General features: G+C 50.2%; 1 protein-coding gene across 1 annotated transcript in view; it reads left to right on the top strand.

Annotated features, from left to right (window-relative positions):
* The window catches only part of CCDC12 (coiled-coil domain containing 12), a 60,571-nt gene that overhangs the window by 20,951 nt on the left and 18,255 nt on the right, over positions 1-21,365 (top strand). The window contains exon 2 of the mRNA XM_064367020.1: positions 12,336-12,403. Within this exon, the coding sequence (XP_064223090.1) occupies positions 12,336-12,403 (68 nt within the window). The remainder of the gene's footprint in view (positions 1-12,335; positions 12,404-21,365) is intronic.

The following is a 21,365-nucleotide window of genomic DNA, read 5'->3' on the forward strand; positions in this document are numbered from 1 at the left end:
GTTGAGGTTGTTCCTCCTCCTCCTCCTCCCTCCTGGGCTCAGCCTCAAGATCCTATCTACCAGCCAGAGTTGGTGGAGAAAGGTCACCTTCTTTTGCTGTACAGTCCTGGCAGATCTGGAGATGGTCAGGTAGCAACCGCATGTCTTCGGGACCAAAGAGTCTGGGTGGTTGTTCCAGTCCCCAGAGCTGACCAGGTGGACCTCCTGTGCCTGACTACCCTGGTTGTCTATGGTGAGGCAATGAGGAAGGGGTTTCTGGGTTCCACACAAAGCTGTCTCCCACCAGGGGAGGGGTCTTCTAAGCTGCATGGACCTTATCATTTGCCTTTGTGATTTGCTCACTGCTGCTCCCATTGTGAGTTTAGCATGGTGAGGAAGTCCTAGTTGTGAGTTCTGCTTTGTGGTGGCGGAGGCTTTTTTACCCTCCAAGAAAACGGAAGTGATGGGGTAGGGTGAGAGGGTGGGGAGGGGACTGCTTTGCTCACCATCAGTTAGTTTTTTAACTGACATTTTTAGCCCCCGATAATGGAGATGTCTGTACTGATTTAAGTTGGCTGCTACGTTTACTACAGTGGTTAGAGTCCCAGGCTGCAGAGGGACGCTGGTGTGTGCAGGCTCAATCTGCCCTCTTCTACACCAGCAGAGCTGGACTTTTTTGTTTTTTCTTCAAGCTTGAGAAAGGTCTTTAGGCATTGGCAAGGCTGTGTCAGTCCTGAGTGCCAGCCATGGTTTCCTGCTTTCCCACTGAGCCAGGTGAGGGTCAAGAGAATCTGTTTAGAGTATGAATCAAGACAGTGAGCACAGCCAGCTAGGTTCCTCTGGTTACTTTTATTATTAAATCATTTTGACAGCTGAATTAGGGAAGATGGAAAAAATACTACCCACAGTTGAGTGTGAATCCGTGATGTATTTGGCCATTTGCATGTATGGTATTGCCATGGTTGCGATCATGAGTATGTAGTATAGGACTCTTCCCCCGGCGTTCCTGTATGTATATGTTGCATGGTGCTGCCCGCACTATTTTAATGCCTCCTCTGGCCCATCTCATGAATGGCTGGCCTGCATCACTGCACCCTACAGGTGCTGGACTCACTGCATAGTTCCAGTTCTCCCTATTACGAGAAACACAGCTCTAAACACCTCTACATGCATTGTTCTTTTATTTCCTTGTTCTTGGTCAAGAAATGACCATATCTGGGGCTCTCTATAGGTTTGATCATATCTCTCTGATATGACACCAGGAAGAGCTGTCAACTGTGTAATGTGATGTGGAGGAGCCCTAGACACCCTTGAAACCATTTGCACGTGAAAGGTAGGGACAGGAGTGGGACAAGAGCAAAGGGCAGAGGTTCTAGTGGGAGTCAGCCTACACTTGAAGCCTGCCCTACCGTTTGGGCAACCTCTAGCTATGTGACTCTGGATGGATTACTTAATTGCACTAGGCTTCCATTTTTCTCATCTGTGGAAGGAGAAAGGAGTGCTGACTTTATTAGATTTTTGTAGTGATTAATTATTGATTATATTCGATAATTTCAGTACTACTGTTTAATTAATGGGAGAATCAGTTTCCTGGCATACTGTTACTATCAAAGAAATCACAGCGTTGTTGTGAGACATGCAGAACAGAGACGAATGGCATGTCTCTGTTGGGTTCAGCCAACAGAGACATGGATTCAGCCCTGCCCCGAGCTCACCTTCTAATGGAAAATCTTTCAATTTTATGCAACCTAGTTAAAACCACATTCCCAAGAAGTGGGCAGGGTTGGGATTTTTGTCCTCATTTTGCAGGAGAGAAGCAGAGGTGCAGATAATTGTTGGAAAGGAGGATAGAACAGACAGCTAAGGCATAAACATGCAGTGTGTGTGGTGGAAAGAACCGCGCATGTGGCAGCAAGGAGAGCTGAGCTGGGCTTCTGTTTATGTCCCAAAACTTGAGCTCTACCTGATGGAAAGAGTATTAGGTATGACATGCACAGACCTGGTCCAGCCTCAGTTCTTGCATCTATGCAACAAGGCTAGTGATAACCCAACATGTGGGTGCTGTTGGAAGGCTCAGACAACAAAAGTCCTGTAACATGGGAAGTTAGCATGTGCCTCCTGCCTCCCAGGGTGGTTCCTTTAGTATTGGTCCAGCTGCTGTTAGTGCCAGGTTAGAGCAGTGATGGACAGGCCTCTGAGAGGTTCTAGTCTAGGAAGGAAGACAGATGTCAAACAAAATCTCATGCAGGGAAATTCGGGTAAAATCACATGTCTAGGATGGTTATCATTAGAAGGCATGGGAAGAACACCTTTCTGCTAAAAGTGGTCCACACAGGGGAATGTGCTGAAACCACCCACTGAGTTTCGTGGTGGAGTCAGAATTGGATTCTGTGGGGAAACTTCACAGATGTGTGATGCCTGTTCTTGTAGCTGGGGGGCCTCTTGACATCCCTGAGGGAATCAGATAGGTCTCTCTTAATTTGATCCTTATTAACAAAATTGTTTTTTAAATTATTAATTGATAAATAATAGTTAAATATTTGTGGTGTACAATATGATGTTTCAATATATGTATACATTGTAGAAAGATTAAACCAAGCTAATTGAACATTTTTGTAGTGAGAATATTTCAAATCTAGGCTCAGCAATTTTGAAATATGTGTTATTATTAACTGACCACTGTGCTGAGTAGTAGCTGCCTTAAAGGCACTCCTGCTGTCTAACTGGAACTTTGTATCCTTTGACCAAAATCTTCCTTTTCTTCACCTCCCCCAACCCTAGCCTCTGTAACCTCCTTTCTATTCTCTGCTTCGGTGAGTTCTACTTTTTATTTTTTTATTTTAATTTTTTATTTTTTTGAGATGGGGTCTCTGTTGCCAAAGTGAGAGTGCGGTGGTTCAGTTACAGCTCACCGCAGGCTTGACCTCCTGGGCTTGGTTGGTCCTTCCACCTCAGCCTCCTGGGTAGCTGGGACTACAGGTGTGTGCCACTACACCTAGCTAATTTTTTATATTTTTTGTAGGGATGGGATTTTACTGTGTTACCCAGGCTGGTCTCAAACTCCTGGCCACAAGCAGTCCACCCACCTCGGCCTCCCAGAGTGCTGAGATTACAGGTGTAAACCACTGACCGGCCAGTTCTACTGTTTTAGATTCCTCACGTAAGTGAGATAATAAAGTATTTGTCTTTCTGAGCCTGGCTTGTTTCGCTTAACATAATGTTTCCCAGATTCATCCATGTTATTGCAAATGACAGGATTTCCTCTTTTTTTTTTTTTAAAGCCTGAATAGTCTTCCATTGTGTGTATGTACTAAATTTTCTTTACTCATTCGTCTATTTATGGACACAGGTTATTTCCATTTGTGCCTCACTTTCAAAAATTAAAAGTTTATCATCTACGGAGACTTGGCCAAAAAAACGTAGCACAATCAGAAAAGGATAATGTGCTCCATTCACATGCTGCATTTAAATGTTGTTCCATTTGAAAAATGAACTGGGCATATGGCTCATGCCTGTAATCCAGCACTTTGGGCCAAGGCAGGAGGATTACTTGAGCCCGAGAGCTCGAAACCAATCTGGGCAATACAGTTAGACCTGGTCTCTAAAAAAAAAAAAAAATGCTGTGCATGGTGGCATGCACCTGTAGTCCTAGCTACTCCCATGCTGGAGGCTGAGGTGAGAGGGTCACTTGACCCCAGGAATTTCAGGCTGCAGTAAGCTATGATTGCGCCACTGCATTCCAGCCTGGACAGCTGGACAACAGAGCGAGACCCTGTCTCAAAAAAAACTGCAAACGTAGATCAGTTTCTCTTCTGGTAGGCCTTCTGTTACCCAGCATGGATCTGGGCCCTGGGTCCTGGGTTCTTGTTAAGTGCTTTCTTGGTTTTCGTGTCAGGGCAAGGGGTGAGTGAGAACAGAGGGAATATCTGATTCCCTAAGAGGGATGCAGCAAGAGCCAGGGTTCAAGTTAGGCCCATTGCTGTTGGACAGCAGGACTTGGAACACTGCAAGATGTCAGCAGGCAGTTTTTCATGGTGCAGGGTCATGTGGGGCCCTGTACCACGTGCTGGACCCAGATTGCCTTGTGTAATCCTCACATGCCCCTGCTAAAGTATCGCCAGCCCCACTTTCACAGCAGAGGAGACAGGGCCTCAGGGAGGTCCCACCACTGGTAAGCAGTGTGTCTTGATGTTCCCTCCTGCCCAGTCAGGGCTGCAGGCTGGGGCTTCTTGCATAACACAGCACCTCCTATAGGGAGGTCCCTGGAGGGAGTTTGGAGCCAGGCTTGTCTTCCCAGAGGAACCGGTCCAGTCCCGCTGCATGTGAAGGAAGGGGAAGGGACTGGTCTTTGCCCTGCCCTCTGTGTGACCTTCCAAGAGGTTATTTCCTGCTGGGCCAGTGTGGGTGAAGTCTCAGGGCAGTGGGAGGGGCCCTTTGCACACTCATGGTTCTGCTTGTTCCCTCTGCTGTCTTCCCCCGCCGTCCCTCTGTCCCCATTCCTACTCATCTTTTAAGGTGATACTTCCTTTGGAAAGTCTCCCTAGACACCTCTTATGACACCCACAAAAACACTACCTTCCCTGGCTGTTGACACCTTCCTTTTTCTCCTGTGGGTCACCACCCCCTTATGAATCTGAAGAGCTCCGGATTCCTCGTCCACCAAGATTCACCTTCTCATACCCGCCTGTGTTTCTGTCTGGTCATTGACCTCTGGAATCCGTGCACCCAGGATAAGAATCCCCACCCTGCTCTGTGGGCACTAGGTGCCTACTTGTTCTTCTTTCTCCTCAGTACCCACTGTGGAGTATCTGGCACAGGGGAGCCAGTCAGTATTTGTCGACTAATAAAGTTTGCTGGAGGAGCTCTCTAATGCCTCCCTTGAGCACTTGCAGCAAGAATAGGATCAGACTTGACTTGGACTGGCGCCCCACACTCCTGACACACACAGGACATCTGGGCAGGGCCATGCGACGTGCCTGGCAAGTAGCTGTGCTGGCTTAGCATGCTGTGGCCTGGGCCTTGAGGTGCCGTGTGGATGGTGGGGTCCAGCCTGCCTTTTCTGAGAGGAGCAGGCCCGCCTTTCCACCGCTAAGGGCACCTTGACAGACGCTATCCCTCAGCCTTTGTCTGCACCTGTGGTATCAAGCCTCATCGCTTTCTCTGTGTCCCCTAAGCACCACCACCTTTTTGTCAAAGGCGCCTTCCTTCCCCCAGTGAGTTACCAGCAGAACCTCAGTTGTTTCTGCTCCTCCCTGTCTCCCCACAGTACTCAGGCACCTCCTTGTTGTAGTCCACCACCACTGACCTAGTTCTGGTCCTTATCTCCAATCCTTATCTCTAGCCTCCTTGCTGTTCTTCCAGCCTGCAGCTCCGTGCTTTGTTCTTGCTCTGCTCAGAAGCCTGTAGGGAATTCCTGAACCCACTGGAGAGCAGTGGCTCTTAGCTAACCCCAACCCCCAACCTCTTGGATGGTAGTCCCCACCTGCTCCTGCTGACTCCTGGTGAAGCACTGAATGGGGAATCAGATCTGTCTCCACTGCGCAGATCATCTGGCATCATCTTCTGATGTCTAGGTAAGCAGGTGTTACAACACTGCCCTGTCTGCTCACAGAATTGCTGAGAGCATCTGATGAGGATGATGGGCGTGGAAGCTTATTGTAACCTCTGCAGAGGCACACTGTTCTGGGCCTGTGCCCTGCTGGCTTTTCTGCAGCCCTTTCCTTCCTGCCCTGGCCTGATTCTCCCTGCTCTTCAGGCTCTACTGCCTCATCTCCCAAAGCTGCAGACTTTTCTCCTTCATCATTTCCTTCTTGTAATAGTGATATGATGTCAGTATGATTATCCTCATTCTTATAGCTGAGGAAACTGAAGCCAGACAGTTTGTATAACTTGCCCAAGGTCACACAGCCAAGATGAAATAGAGCTGGGATTTCCCCACTCCTTCACATGTGCTCTACCACTGTGCTGTGCCTGCTGTAGTTGGTGTCAGGCCTGTGGGTACAGACTGGTACAACAAGTGTCTGCCCTCAAGGAACTCATGGTCTGGTTGGCAGATAGAGTGGATGCCTGGACCAAGTCATCCTAGCAGCAGATCGAGTGGGGGGGACCCAGAGTGAGGAGCTCTGCAGCCTGACGAGATCTCAGCCGGCCCAGGAGAAGCAGAGCCTCTCCCCCCTACCCCCTCCCAGTCTCTGGGCAGTAGATATCTGTGCAGTTTCTGGTCCCAGGCATAGTGGCATTCAACCCACTTCTTATCACTCCATCTTCAGGGTGAGTCAGACTCCGGGTGACTGCCCTACCCCCTGAGTGCCCTTGGAACACAGTTTCCACTGTAGCCACACCTGACAGGAAGTCCCTCCACCCCAGCATGGGGCTGTACTGGCCCTGAGACCGGCACAAGGTGACATTGGGGAGCCTGCCAAGTTTGCCCCAGATTGTCTATCTCTTCCTGTCGCCTTCAGGCACTATCTGAAGTGCCATCTCTTTTTTTAATTTTTTCCTAACCCTGGGCCCTAATCCTAACTGGAAAGGCTCAAAGTGGGGCCAGTTTGGCCTCTTCTTCAGTGGCTACCATTTTGAGGCCTTATTTTTCACTGTTAAACAGAGGGCAGTATCTCATGGACATTATGGCAGGCATATGCAGAGCTAATGAGGCATGTCACCTGGAGTTGGAAAGTGTTTCTGTACCCATGAGTTCCTGTTGAGTCTCTAGCTCCTTCGGGAAGCTAAAGAAGGGTGGGAAGACCCTAGATGAGAAATTAAATGTCTCTCTCTTAACCCTTTCCTGCTTCCCTTATTTCCTTCTGGAAGGGAGAGTGCTAGGCAGCAGCTCCTAAAAGTTTGAGTCCCTGGGAAGTCTTAGAAGAGGGAGGGGCTTATTCCTTATCCCCTTAACTCAAGCCTTCCTGCTTAGGGACACCTGCCCCCAGTGGTAGTTCCCAGCCCCCATTTTAACCTTTTCCCCCCAAATACAGACACACATACAGCAGCAGGCTGGGGCAGGTCCAGGCTGGGAGTGGAGTATTTCACCTAACTTCTGGTCTTCCCCTTTCCTCCCATGACACATCTCGTAGGCTACCACAGTGCCCTTTCAGGGTGTTGGCCCTCATGCTGGGCTCAGCCCTCCCACAGCACTGGAGGAATGCCCTGTGAACCCTGCCCCTGACACCATCAGGTAAGGCTGGGCTCGCCATGTGGGCCTGCTCTGCAGGCTGTGACAGTCAGTGCTCTTCTCTGCTCTCATGTCTTTGTACGCCATTACCACTCCCAGGAATGCTCTGCCTTCTTTAGCTGCCTTGTAATCCCCAGTGGATATTTAGAATTGAGTTTAAGGGTTACTTCCTTCCCTGACAACACCTATCCTTTGCTAATTCCCTAAGTGTACAAGATATTTAGTAAAACTTTCCTCACTACTTACGGCACAGAGTTAAATTTTCTAAGTCTGCTCCTTTGAGTAGACTTGAGATTCTTGAGGACAGTGTTCTTATTTTCTTTATCTTTGTGCCCAAGGTAGACCTGGCCCACAAAGGAGACTGAGGGTAGGGGGAGGTGGGGATGTGGTGCAAGGCAAGAGAGATCTTCATCTTAATCTGGGTGGGACAGGGCAACAGGAGGACCTAGAGCAGCCTCTCTTCTTCCTCCCTCTCTTCTGTAGGCCTGGTTGTTGATTGACCTGCTTTTAGCAGTAGTCCTACATTCAGGCAGCAATGTGGATTGATGCTGCCCCCACACTTCATGTGCCATCCAGAGGCAGGTGTACTCATCCAATGAGGGCTCCTTCCAGAGAGAGGAGATTGAGGAGCAAACCCATTGTTGAAGCACTGAGTCTGAGGAGGTGAGATGGAGCTATGTCCCAAAACTGATAAACCTAGCTGGTCTGATAAAGAAAAAAGACACAAATTATCAATGTCAGTGAACATCACTACAGATCATACAGACATTGAAAGGATATTAAGAGAACTAAATATAGGTCACTTTGTGCCAGAAAATTCAGTAACTTAGGTGAAACCTATATCTTGAAATACATAAATTAACTACACTGACTGGAGAAGAAATAGAAAATCTGTATAGTTCTATAATTAAAATCTTTTCCCAAAGAAAACGTCAGGCCAAGATTGCTTCACTGAAGTCTTGTTGAATATTTAAGGAAGAAATAATACCAATTCTACACAGCTCTAATTTTATTTGTAACAGTTTTGTCCCTGATAAAAAGGATTTCCAACATTGGGAAACAGGTCAGTCAAACTCTGTCCTGAGCAGGGCTACATTTGAGAACCCCTGAAATCCTGCCCCAAAGGCTTCTTCCTCCTGAAGGTTCTGGGGGAGGTGAGGGCAGGGGTGTAAGATGTGGAGATGTGGGCAGGGGTCAAAAATGTGATAGTGCCTCCATTAATAGGCAAGTAGGCTATGGGGAGGGCCCCAGCCCAGGCCATGACTCTATTGCCCTGCAGCCACCAGCGTTCCTGAGTTTGACTCTTCTGGAGTTGGTGGAGAGGGTAGCAGTTAAATTGGTAGAGTTTCTGAAGGTTGTCTAGCCCAGGCTCTGGGCTAGGCCTTGAGATGCTCCAGGAGATGTTCCCTGCTGAGAGGTTCTTGAAGGGGTAGTAAAGCCTACATATGAATAGGAGTGGCCACAGGCCTGTGCCCTGGGCCTACAGTCAGACCCTGATAAGCACTGGGGAGGCCCAGAGGATTCCTTTGCCTGGGAATCTTAGAAGCTTGCCTGAGGAGGTGGCCTTTGAGCTGGCCTCTAGGACTGGCCAGATGGTGTGTTTTCTTGGGGGTTGTCAGAGTAGATATTTCAGGATTTGAGACAAAATGTGGGGTGTAAGAGTGTTCTGGACACAGGCCAGTGTGAAAGGAGCATGGAATGGTGATGGGGCATTGGGAGATGACCTCCTCTGGTGAGGCAGGTGTGAGGTTGACGTGAATGGCTGTTGTCCTGGGGTGTGGAAAGCTTTGAGCAGAAGTGCAGTGTGGTCTGACCAGTGTCTTCGAAGAGGAGGCCAGGAATGTGGATTGATAAGATGGAGACTTAGGGGACTTAAAGGAGATATATTGGAAAAAGAGAGGGAAAATGTAGGAGGCAGCTGTATTCTCAAGAGTAGAGGGGAAGGCCGGCTGGCAGGCAAGAGTGGAGGGGAATGGCTGGGGGCCTGGTTGTGGTGGGGCCCTAAGGAGGTGGTAGAGGAGACTAGGGATTGGGAAGGAGGGAGAAGATGGTGAGATTTGGGAAGGATGGGGAGTGGGGAGTGGGGGTGGCGAGGCATTGAGTCTGATTTGAGGGTCTCAGGGTGAGTGAAGTCTCTAGATTCCTGGGGAGGCTGTGCACTTAAGACCCTGCCTGCTTTCTTACTGAGTGTCCAGCAGGGCCTAGGCTTGGACTTGGGCTGGCTGTGGCTGCATGTGAGCACACGGGGCCAGGCCTGAACTGTGTGGGGAGCACAGGAGAGGCGGGTGGAATCAGAGCTCTTTAGAAACTCAGTGCCACTCTTCCATTCTTGAGAGCCTCTCTCTCTCTCATCTCCTTGGCAAGAACACAGGGTCGGGCATCAGGACGACCTGGATCCAGACTTGCAGCTACCACTGATGGGTTCTGTGACTTTGGATAAATATTTTCCTTTTCCCTGAACTGCCATTTCCCAGGTTTTCTCATAGGTTAAATTGAGGACCTAGAATGGGTGATCCTGCGAGCCCTCCAGGGCTGAGGCTCTTTGAGTCTCTCAGGTAGGAGTGAGCTTTAAGACTGGTCTGCACTTCCCTCCACTATCCCAGGCAGCAAGGGGCCACACCTTGTGATTCAGGCCAGCATCACCAAAAGCGATTTTCCTTCCCATGAATGCCCATTGTCCTATCTGAGAATCACTCTTTGTGAGGAAGACTGGGGTCCACCTCATCTCCCCCACTTACGTGGCCTGTGCATTTGTTCACCTGCTCCTGCCACAGACGTGGATCTTTATCTTTTCTGAGCCCCTGCTCTTTGCACCCAGGCTTGGGTCATTTTTAACTTCATGCTGTCTGCGGAGCTAGTGCTGTACCCCACCCACCAGATTGCTGGACTTTTTTTTAAAAAGTCGTTTAGATCGTTGGGTGTTTTCTCATTTATTAATGAATAACTTGGCTTTTACTGAGGCACTTGAATGTCTCTGGGACTCCAGGAGGGTGGTGGCAGCTGTTTGACCTTGCTTGAGAGCTGAGAAAAAGGGCATGGTATTTGCAAAGCACTCCTCCCAAAGGCTGAACGCTTGCCTGTAGTTCCCACCTGCTTCTGCCAGGTCGTTCAGGTTAACGGAACCCCTGTGGAAAGGAGTCTTCCTGTGTGTCTGGGGGTCTTGCCCCCACCAGCCCACTGTGGGGAAAGCAGAGCCCTTTCTGCTTTTCCTTCTCTGCCCTTACCCAGAGGACAGGTGTCTGCCACTCCTTCCCCTGAGGCAGGCACTTCAGGGAGTGGCCTTCAGGGTGTCCGCAGGTTGGGAGTCGGGAGAATTTTTTGCTAGAATGTGCGAGCTCTGGCTTGTTTTATCTGCTAGCTTTTAGTCAAGGAGGGCTGCAAGTGTCAGCAGGGCCCCTGTGGAAGCCCCATCCAGGTTCCAGCAGCCCTGGGAGCCATTTGGAGAATCCTGACTTGTTTCTGTGAAGCATTTGTACTCTGTTCTCCCTTCCCTCTTTGGCCATCACCAAGTGTCTTGCCCAGCAGAGGTCGGCAGACTCTTCCCCAGTGTCTCCTGTTTGTCCATTGCCTAAGAACACTGGCCAGAGCCCTCTGTGTTCAGCCCTTGCCTGCCTTGACCGTCTTACCTGGCAATCATTGTCACCGCCTCCCCCAACCCCAGTTACCTGCAGGCTCTTCAGACCACACCCTGCCTTTGTTCAAACTCTACCCTTCCCACTCCCATTCCCCTACCCTGTGTCACTCAATTCTGCCCAGCCCATCTCTCAGCCATCCCCCGAGAACCATGCTCCATGTTGACCTCTCCCGTGTAGCTGCTGTCACTTGGTCAGTTATTTTGTTCCTGCTGCCTCGTTGCCATGAGATGAGCTGCCCTGAATTGGGTCAGTGGGCATCTTGATCTGTTCACATGACAAAAGCCTTTCTCTGGGCCAGGCCTCCAACCTGGTTTTGGTAGCCTGCTCCCCGGAGGTTGTGTGGCCAAGGAATGGCAGGGTCTGGTCGATGCTTGCAGTCTCCACATAAAGTAGATGCCACTCTTAGTAATGAAGTTGTCAATGGCATAAATAAACATCTAGGAAAGGTAGTTTGAGCAGCTGTTTTACTTACAATTTCTATGCAAGCTCCAGCTCATTCTGTGTCCATCAGAGCAGGCTCCCTGTGGAAGGAGCTCACAAATCTCTCTCAGAACAGTGCTCTGTGACAGTCGAAGGCAGGGCGCTCCCACAGTGAAGTGAGCATTGTCACCTTCTGGAGGGCCAACCTTGGCATGCAGTGAGACCCCACAACGGCTCTGTCCTGGGGCCTCTCAGTCCAAGCCCTGGGCCTAAGGCGTGGTCACATGAATTGAGCATGCACACGCACGCCCTGTGTCAGTTTGACTATGGCAGGCTGACCTAACAGTGGTAATCACATAATAAGGGAGGAAGTCTAGGAAGACATTTTCTGCTGCAGGTAAAAGCAGTATAGTAATTGCCTTCTATTGTGGCCCTCAGGGCACCTGAGAACAAGAAAGACAGATCAAGGTTGAGATGAACATGATTCTCTGGACTTAAGAGGTGCAGTTGGTAAGAAGTTAAAAGAACCAGATTAAGAAAATTTTCATGGAAACTTCACACCAATTCCCCTTGCCTCTGTCTCCCTGAATATAGCACATGCCTGGGCAGTGAGTCTTGTTATAAGCCTGGTCCTAGTTCATGTTACTTCTAAAGCAAACCAAACAGGTATTTCTGGAGAGGCCTCTGGCCTGAAAGGTGTCTCCGGAGGCCTGAGCTCTCATCCGCCCTGGTTGCTGGTGCTTCTTTTCCCTGTCTTTCCAAGTTTAGCAGGTGGTTCCATCCAGACCCATGAAGGTGACTGGTGGCCTGCCAGCATGGCTCCTCCATGGCACCAAGTGGCCACATTTCTCACCACCTAAAGCCATCCAGCTCTTTCTGCTAGTGTTCTCTGAGGGCCACCATGTACCTGGGACTGGGCTGGAGTCATGGATTTTTAAATTCTGCACAGGCAGTGAGGCTCCAGTTGTGCTGTGAGATGCAGCAGGCATGTACCCTGCTTGGAGTCTGGGGCACCAAGCTGGGCCGTGCCAGGTGCCTGGCTTCTGAGATGTCCTGTTTGTTAGCTCCCTAGGCTGCGTGGACTGGAAGTAGGAGCTTTCAGCTGAGCTGGTGGTTTTCTCCCTTTGCAGGACAAGGAAGATGGGGAGCCAAAGACCAAGCAACTTAGAGAAGAGGAGGAAGAAGGCGAGAAGCACAGGTAATGCCCATGTGCAGCTCCAGGCTCTGCCCTCTGCTCCAGCACTCATCAGTCTCCCAGTCTCCGGGTCCTCCCAACTCTGTTCAGTCTCTGCCCTGTTCCCTCCCCTCTTCTCCCTGCCTATGGCTGCCTTGTTCAGACCTTAAAATCTCAACTCTCTCCTTCTGAGGCCTTCTCTCCCTTCTTTCCCTCATTTTCCATCTGACTGTTACTCAGCCCCCAGCATTTTCTTTTTAGTCCTTATATTATGCCTTTTTACCATTCTCACACACCTTTCATGACGTGGTTCTCCATTGCTTGCTAAGTGTGTGCCCGCCCCTTCTGTACCTGACTTGTGAAGCTCTGCCTGGGCCATCTGGCCTCATCCATCCTCTTCTAGTTTCCCTCTAGCCAGAGCCCTCTGTGGTCGGTCCTTGCCACCCCTGGCCATTCAGCATTTCCTGACCAGCCTTTTGTCTGTCCTCTCAGCCCGGAGGTCCTTCTTCTCTCCTATACCTTTGACATCTGGGTCTTCATATAGAGTTCGGGTCAGAGGGCGCCTTTCTCATTGTCTGTGCCCCACCCTCTGGCTTCACTTCCGTCTGTAGTATTTATCTTATTTTGCCAAATACTGTCATCTGGTTGAGTCCACTTAAGTTGCCTATACACAGCACACATGAGGGTCTTGGATACCCTTCCCTCATGATTGCAAGCACGAGGTCTTTTCCCACAGTCTTGAGGGTTGCAACCTCCACAGAACTTCAGATGCCGCTTTGCCTCCCAAATACCTGGAGCCTGGGAACTGTTGCAGGAACCAGTGTGTGGGGCGGGGTGGGGTGGGGCAGAGCTGTGCCACTGATCTTTGTGAGCAGAGTGTTTGACTGCCAGTTCCATGTCAGCAGTTCCAGAGGTCTCATGTGTTTCCTCCCATGCCCAGCCCTGAGCTGGGGCTCTCTTCCTGGGCTCAGACCGTGTGTCTTTCTGGACAGGTTGCCTTGATTTCCTTTTCTCTGAGCAGCTTCCTTCAGGCACAGGGGTGTAAATCTTGATGCGCCAGGGCTCTGCTTTGCAGAGGGGCAGCAGTAGGGGAGGAGTGCTCTTTAGAGGAAGCTGGGCGGTCACACCAGAGCAGGCTTTCCTAATGCCACAGCCTTTTTTCACCTTCACCAGTATAAGTAGAACCTCCTCATATGCGGGCCTCATCTCTGCCTTTGTAATCAGGAGCAGACTGCAGACACTGTTTACAAAGTGCTTTCACACCATCCCTAGAGCCCTGCAGAGTTCATGGCCCCTGCTCGGGCTCAGACATGCTACCAGCTTTATGCTGAGAGGCTGGTGGCACTAAACGGTGAATGGGTCTGCTGGTGCTGGGCCTGGGGCTTTTTGTTGGGCCCTAGTCCTCAGCTCTTGAAGGTCCCTGGCTGGTGATGGGAAGATGAAGGCCAGTTAGTTCGTCCTTTGCCATGTGACCCCAACATGTGTGGCTTTATGGGTGGGTGCTGGCACAGTTTCCCCCAATCTGTGGTAACTACGTATTAGAGGCCCTTTGGTCTTCTGGTTTGTTCTTAGGTTCCTAAAGTCTAGAACTCTCGTTGGAGCCTGAGTTCCAGTTTCTAGGCTTTGATGTGTTAGTGTTTTTTTCTCTGATCTCCCTCCTCCTCCTCCCTGAGAAAGAGGGGTCACTGGTTAGCAGGTGGGTGGGTCATATAGCAGTAAGAGGCTTGAATGTTGAGCCGTGTGGTTGTGAATCTCAAACGTGATGTTGAGTGATGGAAAAAGCAGGTTTCAGAATTGAGGCATATAGGGCAGGAACACAAAATGATATTTGTGTGTTACTCAGTCAACAAGTACTAACTATTGGTTGTCTGCTCTGTGCAGAGCACCACTGTGGGCCCCTGGAAGGCAACAGCGGACAGAGTACAGCCCCTACCCTCATGGAGCTGACATTTTCTGGAGGGAGACAGACTGTTAACAAAGAAGCAGGTGTGTGATAAGGTGTCAGGTGCTCCAAGAATGCGAAAGCAGAAGTGTAAATACATGCATGAGGAGTGATGCCTCTGAGTCATGCCTGGGGAAGCAGGGAGGACACAGGATTACGGAAAGGCTCTATGATGTGTGGTTTGTTTGTTTTTATTCTTTTTTTGAGATGGGGTCTCACTCTGTCACCAAGGCTGGAGTGCAGTGGCGCTATCTCAGCTCACTGCAACCTCCACCTCTCAGGCTCAAGCAATCTTCCCACCTCAGCCTCCCAAGAAACTGGGACCACGAGTGTGCACCACCATGCCCAGCTAACTTTTTGGTACCAAAACAACACAGTTTCACCAGATTGCCCAGGCTGGTCTCGAACTTCTGAGCTCAGACAATCCACCCATCTCGGCTTCCCAAAGTGTTGGAATTCCAGGCGTAAGCCACTGCGCCTGGCCAATGATGTGTGATTTTGTTTTAACAAAAGAAAAAAGGAGGGGGACAAACCTGTCTTGAATATGGGAAAATGTTGCTTTTATTGACTCTTCAGGAGGTGAGTACATGTGTTAGGTTATTCTCTGAACTTTTCTGTGTGCCTAAGATATATCCTAATGAAAACAGCATGGAAAAAAACAAAGGGCATGTGTAGTTCCAGGTTCCTGTCAGTGAGTTCTAGATAAAAGAGGCCCTGGCTTGTGAGGACCTGCTCCCTGCTAGGTCTTAGAGGTCAGTTGTTGTGGAACACAAGACCTGCTCATAGGCCTTGTCCTGAGCCCACTGAGCTGGGCAGGTGCCGGGCCCTGTTCTGTTTTCTCACCTCAGCCCAGGGACCAACCATGCTAGACATTGAACTGGGTTCTGCTTCAGCTCATCATATTCTTCTGCTTTGCTCTAATCTGGCCTCTTCTGAGGCAGTGGAGAGTGGTGGAATGGATTTGCCTCCCAATAGTTGGGAGCTTGGCTTGTGGGACTGAACTTCTAGAGACATTGGGCAGGTGGACTTCTAGCATCCCTTTCCTGGCAGGGCCTGCTACTTGGGTCACTCCCTTGGTTGCCAGGAAACCTAGTCTTAGCAAGAAGTTGTGCCTGTGTCTGTAGGCCCCAGAGAAAAACAGACTCTTCTGACTTTAACAGATGCAGAGCAGAGGGCTTGCTCAGGTTATTTAGGAAGGCAGATTAGAACATTGGTTGCCCTAACACAGAGCCAGACCCATGTGGACTCCACTTTAGACTGCAGGGTCCAGGGCTGGCCATGATGGGCTTCCCAGGAAGAGCAGGATGCAGCAGAGGCTGTGTCCATCCAGAGAGGAGGATGTTGCTTTTTGTTTGTACCCCAGGTCTGGAAAGGGGCTCTCATACAGGATGCTTATGGATTGGGAGCTGATTCCAGAGAGCCCCCTAGGCCATAGCCCTTGCCACAGCCTCCTTTGCCACTGGAGAGAAAGAGGTGACCCACTCCATTGGAAGGATGACCCCTGAGGACATTCGCCAGTGAGCATCCCTCTTCCTTGGCTGCTGGGAGGTGAGAGCAGCCCACTTCAGTCAGGGTCACTCTAGGTTGAGCCCAGGTGCCAGGGAGGACACTGTGCTGGCACCAGCCTTTCCGAATTGTGCTGAGAGGAGCATGGTGCCTGCTCTGGGCTGCCTTCAGCTAACACCGTCCTGCTTTCAGTGGGACAAGTCCTCATGGAGAACCTGCCTTTTAAGTCTGGAATCCAGAGGATAGGGTTTAGGCAGCAAAGGTCCAGAGGCATGAATCTGTAAAGGGTGGGTGGTATAGCCTCTTGTTGGGGAGGCATGAATGGACATCACCCCAACTCTTTCTTTATACAGTGTCCCTGGGAGCCCCTTCCAGTCTGACCCCCTCACCATCTCAGGAGTGATGCCAAGGAAGTTACACAGATCTGCATCTGAGACCCAGGGCCCAATCTGGATGGGAAAGGCTGAGTTGTCTCTGATGCTCTCCTGACTCAGGCTCTACAGGGAGATGGAGGGGGCACCCTCCTCTTCCCCTTCCTCCCTGGTTTCTCCTCCTATGCCCTGACCAGGATTCCTCCCTGAGTCATTCCATCCCACACTGCCACTCAGCTCTGAACTTGAATGACTGGGTGATCCCAGGGCCTGCTGCCTGTGAGTGCCTCGGCTCCCTATGTCCCATTAGCTGGCAGAGAGCAGGGTCCATCTTCCTCAGTTGCCCTCCAGGTCACCCAGTGTCCCTTGCAGAGGCCTCATGGTCAGTTCCATATATTAATGTAGCTAGTTCATCATGCTTAAAATTTTTTTTTTTTTTTTTTAATTTAGGGACTTAGGGAAAGAACACATGATGAAAAGATTCTGGGTCCAGCAGCAGTCCCTGAAATGAAAGGACCGAGACAGATGGAGCAAGGTCAGGCTTTGGAAGTGGTTCCTGGGTTTGAGGCCAAGCCCTGCCAATTATTAATTCTCTAACCCTAGGCAAGTCACATTGCCTCAGTGAGCCTCAGTATCTTCAACCGAAGATGGAAAAAATAAAAATAAAGCTTGATTCACTTGATGAACAGAGCAGATGCCATACCTGCTTCCCAGCTAGTGCTGAGGCTCTGGGCAGAAGGAAGGCACCGTGAGGCCCTCCCGAGAGAGTTAAAGGACTCTGGACATGCCTCAAAAAGACAGAATTAACTTTTACATAAAGCACGTGCCAACTTTGCAAATAAGGCAACAGTTGGGGGAAATGTGAGGCAGTGGATGGGAGTAGAAATAAGCAGACATGACCTAGAAGTTTGTGATTAGGAACCACTTTGCAGAGCCTCGCTTATTTGATATATTAGATAGTCCTTTGAAATAAGCTGAGTGGCTTCATTTTGCAGATTCATTCGTCTAACCAGATAACACTGTAGGGCCAGGGTTTGTGGCTAAGTAAATGAAAATCCAGCAGGATTGGTGGGAGCCATCCCAAGACCTTGCCCCTCACAAGCAATCCCAGCACCTTGCCCCTCACAAGCCACCTGCCTGCCTGCCTGTGTTCCTGCCCCACTGCCCGAGGAGACCTTTTCAGAATTATTTTAGCTGTTCTAACAGTTCCTTTGCCTTTCCTTATATATTTTATAGTCAGCTTGTTAATATCTATTTTAAAAAAAAGCTTGCTGAGATTTTGGTCAGAATTGCATTGAATCTATAGATTCAGATTCCTGTTTAAAATTTGTATTACTCTCCTAGGATAAATCCTGTCCCATCCCCATACAACCACATCCCCAGTGGGTGGGAGTGAGCTCCAGCAGGTCGTCCAGCCTAGGCTCTGTGGGAAGAAAAGATGCATTCCTACCCCTAGATGGGCCCCCGCTTCTCTGGGCTGACTCTTCCCTGTCTCTGCCAGCCTTTTTGTTGCTAACTCTGTAGAGGCTTGGATGACCCATCTCTAAGGCAGCTCCCTTCTCCCAGCCCCCTGTGTACTGCCCTGATAAGATGTGCCCTGGAAAGCTGGCCCATGGAAGAGGGCATTCAGGGGCGTTTGTGTCAGCTGCTTTTGTTTTTTTGTTTTTTTGAGACGGAGTTTCGCTCTTGTTACCCAGGCTGGAGTGCAATGGCATGATCTCGGCTCACCGCAACCTCCGCCTCCTGGGTTCAAGCAATTCTCCTGCCTCACGGCCTCCCGAGTAGCTGGGACTACAGGCATGCGCCACCATGCCTAGCTAATTTTTGTCTTTTTAGTAGAGATGGGGTTTCACCATGTTGACCAGGATGGTCTCGATATCTTGACCTCGTGATCCACCCGCCTCGGCCTCCCAAAGTGCTGGGATTATAGGCGTGAGCCACCGCGCCCGGCCTGTTTTTTTTTTTTTTTTTAAGTGCTCTGTCACTTCTTCCTGATGGGAGGTTGACTGATATGTGCCATGGAGGCATGTCTAGGGCAAGGTTTGTGGCTGACAGCCATTGCCACCCTGCCTTGTGGGATGGACTGTTGGGTTGGGGCTGACAGGTGGGAGGAGAAGGGGAGAGGCACTTACCAGGAGCACTCACCACCTCCTATGCCAGAGAGTGCCTGAACAAGCAAGTCCCAAACTCCCAGCCTCCACAGCCACCACTTACCATGGCTTTGTATGGAGGTCTGTACACAGCTGGAGCAGTCAGTCGCTATCAGAGATAGTTGACTAGGGCTGGGTGTCACATATTGCAAAAGAAATGGGGCCACTAGCCTTCCTTCTTCAGAGATGGAAAATCTGTTCCCCAGCTCAATGTGTCCATGACCTTCTTGTGGAGATTTCCCACCCTTACTAAGGCCCAGCCCTGGCCCAGTGCCCAAACCCTCGAGTCCAGCCAATGCCAGATGTCTCTGCTCTGCATGCTGGGCCTCAGTGATGGTTTCCACACACCAGGGTGGATCACAGATCATGGTTGTTTGATCCATGACATCAGCTTGATTTGGCATATATTGCTCCACTCTAGTGGTACCAAGCAGGGCAGCTCCCATCCACACGTCCTGAGTTCTTTCAGTCCCGCTGTAGAGGATGTCTACATCCGGGGATATCCCAGTCATGGGCAGTGGAGATCTCCTGCTGAAGCAGCAGGCAGGGGCTTGCCACTGGCTCGTTCTTCCTGACCCTGTTTCTCGGGAATAGGCCTGGGAATGTGGGAGAATGAATCAAGAGAGAACTGATTTAAGGAAGATGGTGAAGGCGACTCACCGTGTGCTGGCACTGGGCCCCTCCCTTCTGGGTAGGGGTGTGGTAGGAGCACAGCCCAGTCCTTTCTGTGGGCCATGAGTCCTGATACCTTGTGTGTCCTAATCTCAGCTTCCGAAGCTCCTCTTAGAAAATCTTCACCTCTCTCTGGGACTCAGTGTGATCTGCCTTTATAGGTGAAGAAACCACAGTCTGGGCAAGTGAAGTGACTTGACTAAGATTTCCTTGGCTAAAGTCTCCCAGCTTTTGAAAGGGAGTGGAGCTGTCCCTGAGACCCTTCCCTGTGTGGGGAAGAAAGGAGTCTCTTTGGCAGAGTGCAGCAGCAGCTCTCAGTTTGCCACTCAGGGCAGCCTTATGGGGTTGAGCACCATCCACTTTCCCAGAGTGGTCTGTGGGCTAGATTGGACCCTGGGAGGGTGAGGGGCAGTGGGCTGGCTGTGCAGGTCCGGTACCCCAACATCTGGGCCCAGCATGGCCAATGTGGCCAATCCAGTTCTTACCTTATGGGTCCTTTGGGGCTTAGCTCCTCTGTCATAAACCTTTACTCCTCTCCTCTTTTACAATTTAAATGATATTTACATAAATTAGGGATTTTTTGAGTTTGTAGAAAACTTAGAAACTACAGATCAAGATATATATCTGTGTATATCCTGCTGTTCTGTAACTTTTTTTCCATGTGCCATGTCATGACTATCTTTTGGTAAATATACTTTAATGAAATTATCTATAGCAGCTTAATACTTCTTTGAGAGTACCATGATTCATTTTTTTTAGTCTTGGGTTTTTTTGTTTTGTTTTGTTTTTGGCATATCAGTTTTTTTCTAATTCCTTAAGTACCCACTAGCTATGGGTTTTTGGGTGGGATGGGTTCAAGGTTCAACTTGTCAATGTAGAGCACCGTGGTTAGGTTCTGCAGCGTCCAGGATGAGAGTCGGTGCAGACCACATGAGCAGATGTGATGGCAGCTCCGGCAGGGCAGCAGCCTCATTTAACTAACACTTGGACCTGCTCAATGCCTGGAGCAGCTGTTGGCTGTTTATAAGCCATCCCTCAGGGGCCTTTGGGTAGGCCTTGGTGCCCACACATGGCCATAGCTGTTGATCTGTCTTGGTGGGGGCGCCCATACAGATCTCATCCCCAGCCAGCTCTGGCTCCTCCAGCCTCATTGTTTTTAAGGCAAGGGCTTGACTATACTACTTCTGAAGCTCCTTCTGCCCCTAAGACCTGTTGCCTATTGTAGTTTTTAGGGCTGAGGAAGGCTTCTCCAGGCAATTGGGAGAGCTGAGAGGCTGGGCTTCTGTTGAGGGAGGGCGTTTCCAGGATGATGCTGTAGGCTGAACTCCACCGTGGGGCAGGCTGCAAGAGTTTTTCCCTTGAGGAATGCTGAGTGCCCAGAGCCCTGGCAGAGCCATCTGCAGCCTGGCCAGACCCCAGTCGCTGCATCAGATAGCTTTACTCTTCTATGGTGATTGCTGGTCCCTGAGGAGCCAGATGCAGGAAGCTGGTGTGGGGTCCACCCCAGGCCAGAGACCAGGGTTTGGATTCTGCCTCTGGCTCCTCCTTCAACTCAGGCACCTCAGAGAATCTTTCTGGACTGTTTTCCACATTGAGAAAATGTCAGTGACAACCTCTCTGTGGAAGGGAGGTCTCAAGAGGCAGCATCTGAGAGGCCGTGTGTGGAGGCTGCCTCTGCTGGGGAGGACGCGTTATCCCATGCTTTATGGTCTGCGGTTTCAGGTGGGGCACAAAGGAGCTCCCACCCCTTTTTCCGAAACCCTCCGAGGATGTGTTTGCCGGGGCTTGCTTGGAGGCCTGTCCACCCCCTGGGGCTGTGATGTGGCCCTGTCCTGCCCATGGTCACTTCTTGTGTCATGTGCTCCAATAGACCTTGTCCTCTTTGTGTTGCCAGAAGGGCAGGAGGCCTGGGGTGGACTGGATAAGAGAGGAGAAGAGAGCTTTTATCGCCCTACGCTGTGCCCGATTTTCAGGGTGGGGCCACAGTTGCCTTGCTGGGTGACACCTGAAGGACAGTCCTCTCCAGACAAAAACATCACTCCATAGCTTGTCTGTTTTCAGTATCTGCCTTCTCTCCTGATCTGTACCTTACCTGTACTAAATTGTTCTTTGCCCTCACAGCCTAGTGGTACTTTAGGCCACTCTAGGGCAGTCTGCCAGAAGAGAGCCCAGAGGTGCCATAGCTATTATGAATCATGCTGCCAGGATCACATGTATGTAGAACGCTTTGTTTTGCTTCCCCCTGTTCTGTTACTATTTCTATGGAATAATTTCCCCAGAGCAGGGTTACTGGGTCAAGGGGTTTGAACATTTTAATGGCTCTTGAGAGAAAGACCAGATCAGCC

Source organism: Aotus nancymaae, unplaced genomic scaffold, assembly GCF_030222135.1.
Source record: "Aotus nancymaae isolate 86718 unplaced genomic scaffold, 86718_ANA_hifiasm-v0.15.2.pri h1tg000067l, whole genome shotgun sequence".
NCBI classification, from domain to species: domain Eukaryota; kingdom Metazoa; phylum Chordata; class Mammalia; order Primates; family Aotidae; genus Aotus; species Aotus nancymaae.